The 14,758-nt window shown below is 42.5% G+C and overlaps 1 protein-coding gene across 2 annotated transcripts; it reads left to right on the forward strand.

Moving 5' to 3' along the window:
- Window positions 1-212: 212 nt before the first annotated feature.
- LOC129324497 (alpha-1-antitrypsin-like) lies at window positions 213-11,123 on the forward strand. Of its 2 annotated transcripts, none has more exons than XM_054971783.1 (5): window positions 213-288; window positions 1,252-1,935; window positions 3,430-3,700; window positions 7,515-7,662; window positions 10,581-11,123. In XM_054971783.1, the coding sequence occupies exons 2-5, from the start codon at window positions 1,269-1,271 to the stop codon at window positions 10,776-10,778; spliced, it is 1,284 nt and encodes a 427-aa protein (XP_054827758.1). In that variant the 5' UTR covers window positions 213-288; window positions 1,252-1,268; the 3' UTR covers window positions 10,779-11,123. The 2 variants fall into 2 exon arrangements, with proteins under 2 accessions (XP_054827758.1, XP_054827759.1); XM_054971784.1 differs by having other exon boundaries at window positions 228-292.
- Window positions 11,124-14,758: the final 3,635 nt, after the last annotated feature.

A 14,758-nucleotide genomic window follows, 5' to 3' on the forward strand; every position in this document is an offset into this window, starting at 1 on the left:
GATCCCATTACAAAAGTTATTCAGTTTTGCATCTGTACATGCACTCTTGACATGCAGAGGAGCCTTCCTATGTAGTTGAAAACTTTCCAGCACCACTGAACAAATTGCAGAGACAAGCTAAAAATCCAGCGACTAATTCTATGATATCTATCCTTGATACATAGTCAATATTTGCTCAGCTTAATGGTTAATGAGGAATATTGACCATTTTATTTTCATGCTATATAAATAATTAAGGAAGGAGTATTGTAGAACGAGTAGATGTGATAGGTTTCCGCAGAAGACTTTGTGAGTATGATATGCATTATTCTCTCTTTTTTTTAATTCTCTGCTTTGATCAACCAGTATTCATGTTTTCTGAAAAATACTTCACCATCTATTCCCTTTGATGATTAAAAACAAAATGACTAGCTCCATCTAAATTTAAAGCTTGATTTATTTCTAATTTAGACTAAATGTACTATTTTATTATGCACAGAGCAAAGTTTGGATGTAGAATCTCAGAGAAAGTTGGCATGGAATATAGAACTTTATTACCAAACTGGAGGCAGTACAAAACGTGGCACAACATAGCACAGACAAGCCAAATACTATAACATGCTATCATTTAGCCAAGGCAAAGAATGGGGCTTCCTTCTGCTGCACAGAAACTCATGAGATTCTTATCCCAAAAAGTTATTTCTATCTTCAAAAAATATGGAATATCTCTTTAGCTGAATGTAGGAGTTAAGTGCCTAAAATTTGCCACATGTGGCACAATTGAAATTGCGTTAAAGACAAGAGGAGATTTAAATGGATTCTAAGTTTTGTTCATCAAGCTTGAATTTCTGAAAGAAAAGCTGAAGTTTCCTGGAGGGAAAAGCTAACTGTCTGCAAATAAGTTTCAATGATATTATTAAATAGTTTTAATCTTTGAAATATTTTATAACTTTCTTTGTTTCAAAAAACTAACCGACGAGTATATGGTAAACTATTCCGACCACATACTTTGATATTTTAAAAAGTTTTGGTAATTACAAAAAAAAATCTAAAAATTATTTTAGAGGTTTTTTAATATCCAATATCTTTTATGTGTACAGTTTTCTGAGATTTAGTCATTGTCGTGCCACCAACAATAAGAGTGCACAAGGGATATTTAGTAATTCTTCAGATTTGAAGCACAATCCCATATACACCAGGCTGTTACAGGGGATTATGTGGGAGACGTTAACAATGGATTGATGTTCCCTAATCTTCATTTTCTTTTATCAGGACATTCTCTCATTCCAATGAAGTTCTCCCTCTGCCTCTGCTTACTACTAATTGGTCTTCAAGTCCACTGTCATCATGTCCCAGGACATAGCGATGAACAGGAGGGAAATGGAGAGGAACACCCACTTGAACATCAACATCACCCTTTAGCAGGACAAGAAATCGAACCCAGCAGCTATAAAAAGATAGTTGACAGCAATGCTAAATTTCTGTTCCGATTGTATAAGCACATCTCTTCAGATTCAGCAACCCAAAACATTTTCTTCTCTCCCCTGTGTATCTCCACGTGCTTTGCCATGCTGACTCTGGGTGCAAAAGATGAAACTCATCATCAGATTTTCCATGGACTTGGTTTCAACCTTTCAGACATTCAGGAGAATGAGATCCATGCAGGGTTTAATCAAATAATCCGCACGCTTAACCAACCCAATAATGTAACACAGATGACTCTTGGGAATGCTTTGTTCATAGAAGAGTCATCGAAACCACTTCCTAAATTCCTGAATGATGTCAAAACCTTGTATGAAGCTGAAACCTTTTCAACTAGTTTCAAGAACTCCAAAGCAGCAGAATATGAGATAAATGATTATGTAAAGAACAAAACTAATGGAAAAATCAGCCATGCAGTCAACAACCTAGATCCACATACTGTAATGGTTCTTCTAAACTATATCTTCTTCAAAGGTAAAAAATGGGGTTTACTAATGAATGATGACAGAAGGAAAGATTCTATCAGCAAACTAGAATGGTTCTCTATGCCAATATGGCTGGTAGTTGTAGTGAAAACTATGAATAAGTAAAGGAAGGGGGAGTTGTGGGCTTGTGGCCTGTACACTTGTGTTGGAGCCAAATATGGCAGAATGAAACTGGGAGCTGTCGTGGCATTCCAAATTCCCATGTTTTTACCTAGAGCAGTTGGTAGTAGACATGGGTACGAACAGCATTACGAACAGAAAAAACCCACAAACAGCTTAATCTGCTGTTCTCAAACAAGCTGTTCGTGAGGCCCCATCCTAAATGAACAGGTGGTCGTTGCAAGCCTCATTCGTTGCCTTCGGCAGCCATTCATCAAGCCAGACAGTCTGGCACCGGCAATCAATCTCCTTGGCAACCCAAGGCAGGGAGGGACTGAACTCTGTCTGAACTCCTTCTGGCTTTCCTTCTGGTTTTAACCCTTCAAAGTACTTCCAGCAGAGAGTCCTGTTTTTGCCACTGTGAAGAGAAAATGACAGCCAATGGGGAGACCCATGGATCATGCCTTTCCCGAGTGCAATCTCTCTGAAACTTGGGGGGTCTTCAGAGGACAGGGAGGACTATGTACCCTGCAAATTTGGTGGGTATTGGACATTGGGAAGATCACTTTTGTAACCCCTCAAACTAGCTGCCAGCAGACACTGCTGTTTTTGCCAGGACAGGGCCCGTTAAACTATCAGCTGGCAGGCAGCAGGGGGAACCCCCCCCCGCCACCTGCCAGCTGATAATTTAAAGGGATCTTTAAAGGGTCAGGTAAGTGGGTTTGAGGGGAGGGGGGCTAAGTGGGCAGGGTTGGGGGGAGTTCTGGCCCCCACAAACAATGAACAACGAACATGTCCAGGAACAGTTCATGTTCGTCCATGTTCATTGTTCATTGTTCGTGGATGGCAACGAACGACCAACAGGGTGTTTAGTTTTTTCCCCCCATTCATGCCCGTGTCTAGTTGGTGGCAGACTGCTTAGCAAAGAAATGGAATGTATTGCAAATTTCATAGTTCAGAATGGCAAGAGACTTTAGCTTGTATCCTTCCACTTCTTTCTCCAACTTTCTTCCAGCCTGGAAAACCTTCCAATGTTGAAAGTAGATTTTCAGCTGGAGGATGAGCCATTTATATTGCATGATGCCTTCTTAGGCTATAGGAAGGCTTCAAATATCACTAAGCAGGCTTTTCTGCATTAATCTACTGTGCATATGCCCTCAAGCATCCTACTGCTTTACCCACTAGCACTTTTGCCATCTCATGTTCTGTGCTGTCCAAATAACTTACATCATCCCTTTACTTGGGCATGAGGTTTAGCACAGAACTCCTGCCTCTTGCATTTAGCGTCCTCTTACAAATAAGCATACAACTATTCTGCAATAGTGTGCCTATGTGAGAATTAACATATATCCTACTCAGTGTAACCTGTTCTTTTTCTCCTTAGCCTCCTGGAAAAACCCTTTTAACCATGAATTGACCAGAGAAGCAGATTTCTTTGTCGATGCAAACACAACTGTGAAGGTCCACATGATGAGCCGTGAAGGTTATTATGATTTTTTCCATGATGACGACTTGTTGTGTTGGGTGGTCAGACTGCCTTACAATGGAGATTTCTCAGCATGGTTCATTCTGCCAGACAAAGGCAAACTGAAGGAAGTGGAGGATGCTTTGGTAGTAGGCGTTCTGAACAAATGGAGAACATCTCTGAAACACAAGTAAGCCTTCATCTTGCGCTATTTGAAAAAAGGCTGCTGTATTATTAATACCAAACAAACAAACAATTCCGGGAATATGTATATATCTAACAGTTTTTTATATTTTTATAGTGCAAAGTGCAAAATATAGTGCATGATTATATATACAATAATAAATATACAATAAATACAATAAAATATTGATCTCTCTGTCCCAACATGCAATAAATATGGTAAAAATACAGAATTTGATCCTAATGGTTATGAAGTATATTTTTCAAAGGAACAATGTCCATGAATTAATTAAGATGAAAATGTAGCAGCATGCAGGTTTCCTCAGATAGAGCTCCAATGCAGACGTGTGGGAGGCATGAGATGGCAAGCTCCAGTCCAAACTGCAAATAAGTCCAAAAGTGCCGACGGGATTATGCGTGCATATTTATACAATTCCCGTTTCGTATAACATACTTCTTCATGGGCACAATAAATATGGACTTCAGAAGCTCAGCCGGCGGTTGCTGGCTCTTCTCCTTCACTTCTGTGACCAGCTGCTTCAGTGTGGACTGAATTCAGTATTATTAATACGGCATTAAACGATAAGTTAAAGCATTTGTTTTAAAACCACACGTGATCTTTCATTGAATGATATATAATGCATTAACTTAGTATTCATTTACTGTGATCAAGGTAAATTTCCCTTCTGCTTTCTGTTCATACAGTATACCAATAATCTCTCTTGACTAGGGACAGCTTGGAGAATTTATAGCATTTGATTTTTGACATGCAATGCAATGTCCTATTTCACTATTTATGATAGCAGGCATGCAGTAATATATAATACTGGTTGTATGTTCACAGGTGGTGATATTTAGCATGGACTATATTTAATTATTTGCATGCAATAGTATCCAGAAGTGGGTAGTCTTTCACGGCTGAAGGCTTAATAATTTTTATGTCTTCAAATTGTAAGAACTCAAAAAATACCAACAATTCCAAGGCAATCTAGTTTTAACTTTTAGGTGAAAATTCATATTTAAGATCTAAATCTGAAATTCAGCTTCTAATTTCCTTCAAAACCAGTATAAAATATTTTGTGAATATGACAAGTTATGTGAATGTCTTGCAAATTTTACTTCACACAGTCTCCCAGTATAACCCTCACACATTCAAAGGAAACAAAAAAACACAAAAGAATTGAAAATAAGACTTCTTTTTCTAGTGAAAACAACTCATAATATTAACTTTGGAAATTGCTGGGGGAAATAACGGTGTCAGTAGTGCTGCCCTCCAGCAGAACACAAACAGACGTTCAATTCCAACTTGGTCTCTTTAAGATGTTGTCACCTGCATTTCAATAAACAATCTCCAAAGTAACAGCCACGTTATTTTCTTTCGATAACCGGAAAAGCATAAAAATCCCAGAACAATATTTTGCCTATATCTTTAATAGAAATCCACCCACTCTTATTGGATTCTTTTGGGCAGAATATTGCAAAATGCTTAGAGAAGGGACCACAGAGCTGTTAAATCCAGCATTCATGTCGGCAAGGAACTATTCAGAAGGAAGTTGAAATGGGAACTCAAGGGAGTTAAATCCCTCCAGGATGCATGTAGTGAATAAGTATAAATAGGTACATTGTGTTTCACAACTGGCATCCACAGGTGTGTTTCTTGGCAACCACTTCCTTCTTCTCCAGAAGTATCTCTTCTCTAAAACAAAGAATGAGTCCTGGCTTTTCCCCGTCTCCCCCATCTCCAGAAGCAGGCGCTTTAAAACAACCTAGGAGGTTTCTCCTTGGTGCCTGCAGGGAGTGCTCATTGGGAGCGTCCATACTGCCCAGTGTGAACAAAAGAAAAAATTACAGTGTGTACTCAAAGAAAAAATGAGCAAGGAGAATCAGTAAGACTCCCCAGCCACAGGATCTAGCGAGAACACTGCCATGTACTCTAAATTAAATGCATATGAAGCACAAGTTACTACTGAAAATAAACCCCGTTGCAGAAGTAAAGATGCTTAACAAGAGAAGAAAAATAGGAACATGTAAAAAGTCCACCTTATCCTCCATGCAGAAGAGCTAGGTGAGCCGAGTCTTCAGATGGTGGTGTTTTCCCACATCCGCACTAACTTTAGAAAACAGCTCTCATCCCTCGATAGTGATATCCAGCTGGTTCCAGCTCTCCCTTCCCATCTTCTTCCCTTCTGGATATTGCCTCCTCAAACAGAAAAAGAAAGGAGGAGACTGCAGAGAAAGACTACCTCACCCCCTACTTCTGGTTAGAGTGTGTGGGTTTCTAACTTTTAAAAAATCAAGCACATATCTTGTTCTTAGGCCTTGCTCAAGTTAGTTAGATCTTGTCCTTTGTTAAATAGTGGGTTCAGACACAACGTAATTCAACAGCTCTTTATTCAGCAGGAACACAACACACTCAGACAGACTGAACAGAAGTCCTCAATATATATACAGCAGCTCCACCCCCAGAATAACTGATAGCCAATGAGAATACATACTTTACAATGCCATCATTTGCATAAACTATATACAGTGTTTGAAGTAGGCAGGTCACTGATTGGTGTTTATTATAGAGGACTGATTGGCTGCTGCCTTGAGAAAGTAACCTGTGATATTGCAGGGATTAAGGACCAATGAGAATGCAGGCATTGGGAGCCTTGACTGAACCTTAAGCTCAACACAGTATAGTGCATTGCAATCAATACAGTAAATACCTTAGAGGCCTTGCTCGGCCTACTCAGCCCAGTACACAACACCCCTCCCCCCTTAGTTTGGAACACCCTGTTGTTCACAGATAGGCTGGGGAAGGTGAGCCAGAATACATTAGAGGCCCTGAGCCCAATACATAACATCCTTGTTTACTTAAATTATGACTGAGGATGGTGAGAAAGAGAGAGAGTGCGTGTTTGTGTGCACATGCATGTATGTGCAGTCATGGGGCTCTGGCAGCAGCCCAAAGGGGAGAAGCAAGCAGAGGCAACCCAAGAAACCTGAGTTGTGCTTTGGCAGCTGTCGGAGAGCCCCAGCTCAGGGCCCTCAAGCTAACTCTGGGACCTGTGAATTTTGTCCCCACGGGCGCCCTCTCTCAGTGACCCAGTGCTGCCGTGCTTGCACAATGATGTCACTTCTGGGTGACATCATCGCACAGGTCTGGGAGTGCTCCCACGCTTCAGTGGGAGTGCGTTATTCCACTGCAAACCCCAGAAGCACTGTCAGGGCAGTGCGATGACATCACTTTGGGAAGAGATGTCATCATCAGACTGCCCTGGGAGAGTGCCCAGGAGGCGTGTTCTTGCACCTTTTCTACCTGCTGGCCAGGTGAGCAGAGGTGAGGGGGTGGACAGTGGGAGCAGGGAAGCCCCTCCTCCAACGGGGGACCTGGGATCCCTAGTAAAGGAAGACTGGAGAATTGGTGAACCAGGAAATTATAGACCAGTTAGCCTAATATCCATCCCCGGAAAATTTATAGAAATTATTATTAAACATATAATTAGTAAGCACATAGGAAAAAAAACAATTTGCTGAGGAAAACAATGGGAAACAGAGAGTGAAAATAAATGGACAGCTGTTAAAACAGCTGGAAGTGAACAGTAGATCAGTATGGCTACACAACATTGTGCCTTATTGTTTGATACCACAGAAAAAGACAGAAAATAAAGCAATAAGCAGGCAAAGAAACCAAAATACAGTGGGCATAACATAGACACCAGAATAAAAGTTCTAAATCACCCTTTTTAAAGGGGTCTAAGTCAATTGAAATATTTTATCCTGTTGAATCTTAGCTGTTTTTTTTCTGCTTCTCCCTTTTGTCTCATATTAAATAGAAAAATAGAACTGCGTATTCCAAAATTTTCCATTTCTGGATCCTATGATGTCAAAGCCTTGTTGCAGAGAGAAGGTGTGAATGATGTCTTTAATGACAATGCTGATCTATCTGGGATTACTGGACAACGCAATCTGAAGGTTTCCAAAGTAAGTATGCGAGTTGTTTGAAGATAATTTGCCATTTCTTTTTATCTTTAAACAAATAATATTTTTAAGATTCCATAGGCATGTTCAGAGGTTTTACTAAAATAAATGACTAAAATAAATGACAAAATTACCCCTAAACATCTGGAAGCAATTGATTAAATAAGAATTGAGGAGGGATGAGGCCAGTGTACCTGAGACCCTGGAGAGCCAATCACAACATTGATGGACCAATGCTCTCATTTACTATAAAGCAGCTTCATGTGTACATGAAGAGCCAGTTTGGTGTAGTGGTTAAGAGCACGGGACGCTAATCTGGAGAGCCGGGTTTGATTCCTCACTCCTCCACTTGAAGCCAGCTGGGTGACCTTGGCTCAGTCACAGCTTCTAGCTCTCTCAGCCCCACTCACCTCACAGGGTGTTTTGTTGTGGGGATAATAATAGGATTGGTAGTCCTGCCATTAACAAAGAAAGGTTTAAAATGGTTGATTATTGCTTGAAAAATTTTAATCGCCTCCTTACCCAACAGAGAAAGAGCTAGCTTCAAATCCTCCAATTCAGGGTCAGCTAAACATTGAGATAATTTAATACTTAGCTGCTCCGACCACTTGAGTCTCCTAAAACCCAGAGTTACTGCTCCTGCTAGTTCTGCTTCTGGGTTCAGAAGAACATTGTTGGTTAGATTAAATATTAACGTCAAGGGGCAGTGGTCACTTAAGGAGGTATCCACAATCTCAAACCTGTCTACCAGGTTCAATAATGAAGGTGATAGAGCAAAATAATCAATTGTGCTGGCCCATAAAGTTGAAAGGTAAGTAAATGAACCCCTAGTTACGTCTAAATTAGAATCATTTAAAGTATGTAGGTTAGCCCATGAAAGTGTCTCCAGAAACTTAAGTCCAGGGGGATAATAATAATATACTTTGTAAACCTCTCTGAGTGGGCGTTAAGTTCTCTTGAACGGCGGTATATAAATCAAATATTATTATTATATATTATTACAATATAGTAGCTAGTCCAAGTCAAGTTACTCATGGCCCTTTTTGGATGCTTTTCATCCTAAGGAAAGGGCTGAGAGTTTGCCAGCTGTGGCAGATAACAAAAATTTGCTTCTTACATCTGGTGCACTTAGATCTCCCGGGTCACCCTAATGATGTGGGAGTGACAATTAGCCTACACGTACCGTAGAATGAGCTGGTAGAGTCCCTGGGTGGCAGACTGGACAGTTAGTACTTTGTGTTGCAGGTATTATTGAATTCTCCCTTGTGAAAAATTCTCTGTGAGTAAAAATACTAACATATTATGGAGACATGAACTGTGCCACCTTCTTGCTGTGCTTGTTTGCTACTTTGCAGAGAAATTTTGATTCAGAGGAGTATGAAAGAACTGGTCTTCCACCTGCACTCTGAACTACTTGCCAGGAGGAAGCACTGTGTACCCTCCCTTAAGTGTCAAACGAATAGGGGATTAGGTTCCTTTCACCCGTGTTCTCTGCCTCTCTCCTAGCCTTGCTTCTTTCAACTTGTGGAGGAAAAGCGTGTCCTCCTTCGCCCATCTTCTTTTGCCTTAAGAGAGGGAGTGCTTTGGAAGCTCCACCTCTTTGGAACTCCCATAGAATCTGAGTAACTCCCAGGGAGTTCATTCCCTTGGTTCTCCATGCCTGGTTGCTTCCCAGCTGCTTCCAGCAGACATTGCCTTAAAGGCACCATGTATGTTGTTGCTTTCAGGGGATCCGAGGGGTCACACTTGGCATCCACTCATCTGAGTGGATGCCAAGTGTGGCCCCTCGGATCCCCTGAGAGTTCGGGAGCTCTGGGTTTCCTCAGGTCCCCAACATGCCAATTCCCCCCCCCCCCCGCTTCCTCTGCAGATCCCAACTAGGCTGTCCCTGAGCATCTACTAACCTGCAGGAACAACATTTCAGAGGGCTCAGTAGGCTGCAGCACAAGAGAGGGATTGCTGCTTCCCCTGCTTAAGGAAAGGGCACTTAATTTTTCTCAGTGGTGTGTTTGGATGCACGTCATGATCTGAAGCTGTGGCTTGCCTAAGCTAAAAAAAAAAAAAGCCACCTGTGAATTCCAAGCAGTGGTGAGGCTTCTCATCCCAGGCTCCTCAAGGGATGGAGGAACAGCTAGATCTCCACCGTTGACTCCCCACCCCCCAATCTGGCCTCTTTGCTCCAAGCCCCTCCGCCATTGCTGCCACGCTCCACTGCCACCTGACTAGCAGAGAAATTGTAGCTCTTTGCCTGCCTGGGCCTGTGATGCCTTGACCACTTCCCAGCCTGCCATCACCCAGCATGCCCCATTCCAAAAAGGCAGAAAGAAGAGAGCAGGCGGTTCCCCATCCACTCTGCTGGGGGGGGCGGGAGGTCAGTGGTCAAGCTCCTTCTCAGGCATGGCAGCTCAGAGTGTGCGCTGGTTCATGCACAGCTGGTACATGGCCACCACCTGCAGCTGCTTGACACGGCATGCCCAGGCCTGTGTGCCCATCCAACTGTAGTGGATTGAGTCTCTGCATTCCTGTCCCACTGGCTCTGTATGTGTTTTCCCCCAACCTACTTCCTCCTCTCCCTTTCTCTGGAAGAGTGGGGTAGGCCAGCACTCGAGCATCTTGGGAGAATCCCAAAAATGGTATTGGTACTCATTATCAATGAATACTGTCACAAAAAACCCTCTGGCTTTTCAACTCTCTAGGTCACCCTAAAGTCAGCAACATCTCCTCTCTCATTTTGGGTCTACGCAGCTGACCGACCGCCCCCCCTCCATTCACTATCTGTGCTGTTTCTATGAAAGAGAGAGGCTATCGTCATGCCTTCATGAATGTAGGAAAGAGTCATGCCATTGCCATAATTATCTTTCATGTCATAGAAAGAAGAAAATAGTATACATAGGAAATAACATCTTGCTCTTTCCCTGCAGGCTATTCACAAGGCTGTGCTGGATGTTCATGAGGGAGGCACCGAGGCAGCAGCAGTCACTGTCGTAGATATTACATTCTTTGCTCTATTACCTCCTCCTCCCATCCTTGAATTTAATAAACCCTTCTTAATGTTCATTACTAATAAGGCAACCCGTCACTTTGTCTTCATGGCAAAAGTTCATAACCCAACTGCATAATAAATATTAAGTGGAAACCAAGAAACATATAATTACAACCTGTCCAGATGACCCCCTCCCACTGTGTGTATTGCACCTACGTTCATATTTGCCTTCCCTTCATAATGTCATAAGCTTATGTTTTGAGAGTGATTGCCAAACCTTTAGCTACTAAATGAATTAGATGTATAAACCTATAAACTGTTCAGTTCTTTTCAGGTTAACATTCAAGGTGCCTTGTTCCATCCCTCTCTGATTTCTTTTTCTAAAAGTCTAACTTGAATGATTCTTTTGCAATAGCTTGATGCCTGTTCTGTGTCTTCTTACCATCTATGTTTTAATAAATTACGCTACATATTACAATCAGTCTGTCTTCTTGTTCTTCATGCCTAGATGTGAATTGGCTAGTATTAATGTTTATTGTTTAGGTTTCCTTGTCTAGACTTCCTAGTCTTCCTCTTCCTGTTATGTAGTTTCTATCTCCTTTGCTCCACTTGCACTGCCATTATATTTCTGCCATGAAAAATAGGTCCCCCTTTACTAAATTAGGTGAATAAACACCTCCAGAGAATCGCTATCAGTGGAGTTACCAGGCCCTACATGTTACTTAGATGAAGAAGGAAATAAGACTGAGATGGAAATAAGATTGGTGGCTAAAGCAGAAAATGTTGTAATATTGGGTGATTTAAACAATCCTCATATTGACCAGGCAAATGGTTGCTAGAGTCATGCTGTAGAAATGAGGTTCTTAGACATCAGAAATGGTTGGTTACAGAGGCAACCAGAACCAATCTTGGACTTGATTCTGATCAGGGCTTGAGATCTGATGTAGATCTTATTGCACCCATTGGGAACAGTGACCACGATGCTATTAAAGTTCAGCATTCATGTCAATGGAAAGTTGCTGCAAAAATCAAAAACAGTCACATTTTATTTCAAATGAGGGAGCTTTATAAAACTGAGGGGAGTAATTAGAAGGAAGCTGAAAGGGAAACTCAAAAGAGTGAAATCCCTAGATGGAACTCAGGAGAATCAAGAGAAACTGTTTTGAACCGTACTAATTTTGGCCAAGACAGAATGCAAATCTCAAGTCAGTAAATTAACCATCAAATCTTAAAAAACATCTGTGTGGTTAACACCACAAGGAAGACATAAAAGGCAAAAAGTCCAATTTACAAAAAATTGAAAGTTTATCCCGGAAAGGTGAACAGAAGGAAGCACAAAAGAATCCTGACAAAAAAAGTGTAAGTTACAATTAGGCAATCAAAAAGTGAATTTTCAGGGGCGTGGCATCGCGGCGGAGAGGAATGGACGCATGTTGAGAGCGCTCCAGCCCTCCTGACCCCAAACCTCGACTATGCTCACTACAACAGAAAATAACTTGAAGAAAAATAATGCTCACAAACTCTACTAAGAAAAAGAAAAATGACCCACAGGCAGTAACTTACAAGCGTTTTTCGCGGCTTCAGGTGGACTGGCGGGGACAGAACGCTGCGGAGCGGAGAAAGACAAAATGGCGGAAATTGCTGCAAACGACGGTGTGAGAAAGGTAAACCCTTGAGAAAATTATCTAGATCCCCAACTTGCAAAATTAAGACAAGACATTGTAGACCAAATGACTAAACTAACTAATTCTATAACTACACAACTCGCAGACATAAAACGTGACTTACAAATGGCTAATCATAAAGCCAACAAAGCTCTGGATGTGAGTGTGAAGGCTCAACAAGATGTTACCGACATGCAAAGAATAATTATAGAACAACAAGACAGACTAACAAAACTTGAAATAAACGCCAGGCAAAATCATGTTAAGATACGGGGGATTGACGAACGGTATATGTACAACATAGATCTTATAAGCTTCATTGCTAATTGGCTAGCTAAACAACTAAAACTTGAGGAAGGAGTTTTCCCCTACATTACAAAAGCCTACCGGGTGGGACCTTATCAACAAAATAAAAATAAAGAACGCCCGAGAGATATAATCATAGAGGTACCCGACCAAAGGACAAGAAAGAAGATAATGGAGGAAGCCAGAGCAAGGGGATCGTTTAAATGTGAAGGCAAACCCATATACATTTTTTGCTGATCTCCCAAGGGAAGTGCTTTCTAAAAGAAGGGAACTTAAGCCTATCTCTGAGACTCTGCAAAAAGCAAACATGAGATATAAATGGCAACTTATAGTCCTCCACTAAGGCAAAAGATATATTGCAACTGATATTGATACGGGACTAGAGCTACTGAATGCAGTCGGGTTAGAAATACCAATGGAGATGAACAAACAAAATCAGAAAAGGAAATAATCAGATCTATTATCTCCTCAGAAAGGGAGCAAGATCCCCATTAGAGACACTTAAATCTTCTTATTTCTGTCTCTCAGCAAGTTGGTAAAATTGGATAACAAAACTTTTGTTTAGCTGTATATAAAGTTGTAGTGCTTGTAAACAGGGTTATAAATATAGAGGTTTTGGGGAAGGGGGGAAGGGCTTTTAACATAGCTTACATGGTCTTTTTAGCTCTCATAAGTGGACGTGGAGTGAGGTAGACTTCCACAACTGGTGAGTAGAGATGGGCACGGACTGGCATTATCACTTTTCCAAAGAGACAAACAACAACTTCCCCTCCCCTATTCTCACTGACCCTTACCCGCCCTTGGGGGAAGGAGAAAGACTTGTGCTCCTGTCCAGCAGAGGTGGCTGCCCACAAAACCCACCTACCCACAAAACCCGCCTGTTGATGGTGCTGTATCAACAAGAGACGCCCTCCCCAGGGGCGGGGAGACCAACTCTCCATGATGGGCAGTGAATGGATGGACTTGAGTGAAAGCCAACTCCGCAACAGGAGATCATGCAGCAATTCAAAGGCCGCTTGCTGGAATGGAAGGCACGGGAGGGAGGGAAAGGATGTCTCCCACACCTTGAGGGAAGGAAGCTCATGCTACCCTGTTCAGAGGGAGCCTTTTTGGGCAGGGGACAAGTCCCACCTCAGTGATGTGGTGTGTCAGCTTGCTTGCTATCAAGCAAGCTGACCTGGGCCACTGTCCTCCTTGTCTCCGGACTTTTGGGGACTGACCCTCAGAGGGGCCCTTGCACTCGCAGGAGCAGGACGGTCGGTTGCCGACGAAACCCACTTCACCAAACATGATGCAATCAATCAAGGAAGCTCACCATGTGCCTTAGACTGTTTTGTAAGTATACAAATTCTAATGGAAGTAGTAGAGTTTATAAAGATTAAGAGGAGGTACTTAGAAGGTGCCAGGGACAGGGCTTGTCATCACGAGGAGGATACCAGGGACAGGGCGTGTCGTCAGGAGGAGGAAACCAGGGACAGGGCTTGTCGTTAGGAGGAGGATACCAGGGATAGAACTTGTCGTCATAAGGAGGACACCAGGGACAGGAAGTGTCATCAGGAGGAGGATACCAGGGACAGAACTTGTCATCAAGAGGAGAATACCAGGGACAGGGCTTGTCATCAAGAGGAGAATACCAGGGACAGGGCTTGTCGTCAGGAGGAGGATACCAGGGACAGGGCTTGTCATCAGGAGGAGGATACCAGGGATAGAACTTGTCATCAGGAGGAGGACACCAGGGACAGGGCTTGTCATCAGGAGGATACCTGGGACAGGAAGTGTCATCAGAAGGATACCAAGGACAGGACATGTCATCAGGAGGAGGATGCCAGGGACAGGGCTTGCCATCATGAGGAGGATACCAGGGACAGGACGTGTCATCAGGAGGAGGATAACAAGGACAGGACGTGGCTGGAAATGCCCCCCCCAAGTCACCTGCTATTTAGGGTGTGAAAACAGCTTTGAAAGGAGTGAAGCAGACAGAGAGCCCCCCGAAACGTGCTGCCAGTGGTCCTAGGGTGGATGTTTCACAGAGGCAAGCAGCAGTCTTCCCCCTGCACCTCATAAGCCAAGCTGGAATAGCCCCCCCAAGTCACCCACTATTTAGGGAGTGTGAAAGGCTTTGAAAGGAGTGAGGCGGAGAGAGCCC

This window comes from Eublepharis macularius, chromosome 2 (genome assembly GCF_028583425.1).
Source record: "Eublepharis macularius isolate TG4126 chromosome 2, MPM_Emac_v1.0, whole genome shotgun sequence".
Lineage (NCBI taxonomy): Eukaryota > Metazoa > Chordata > Lepidosauria > Squamata > Eublepharidae > Eublepharis > Eublepharis macularius.

What these genes read in the sequence shown, in the direction of transcription:
- LOC129324497 (XM_054971783.1), top strand. Translation starts at nt 1,269, where the DNA reads ATGAAGTTCTCCCTCTGCCTCTGCTTACTACTAATTGGTCTTCAAGTC. An exon ending in AGAACATCTCTGAAACACAA is followed by an intron (nt 3,701 to 7,514) that starts GTAAGCCTTCAT and finishes CATATTAAATAG; the next exon opens with AAAAATAGAACTGCGTATTC. An exon ending in GCAATCTGAAGGTTTCCAAA is followed by an intron (nt 7,663 to 10,580) that starts GTAAGTATGCGA and finishes CTTTCCCTGCAG; the next exon opens with GCTATTCACAAGGCTGTGCT.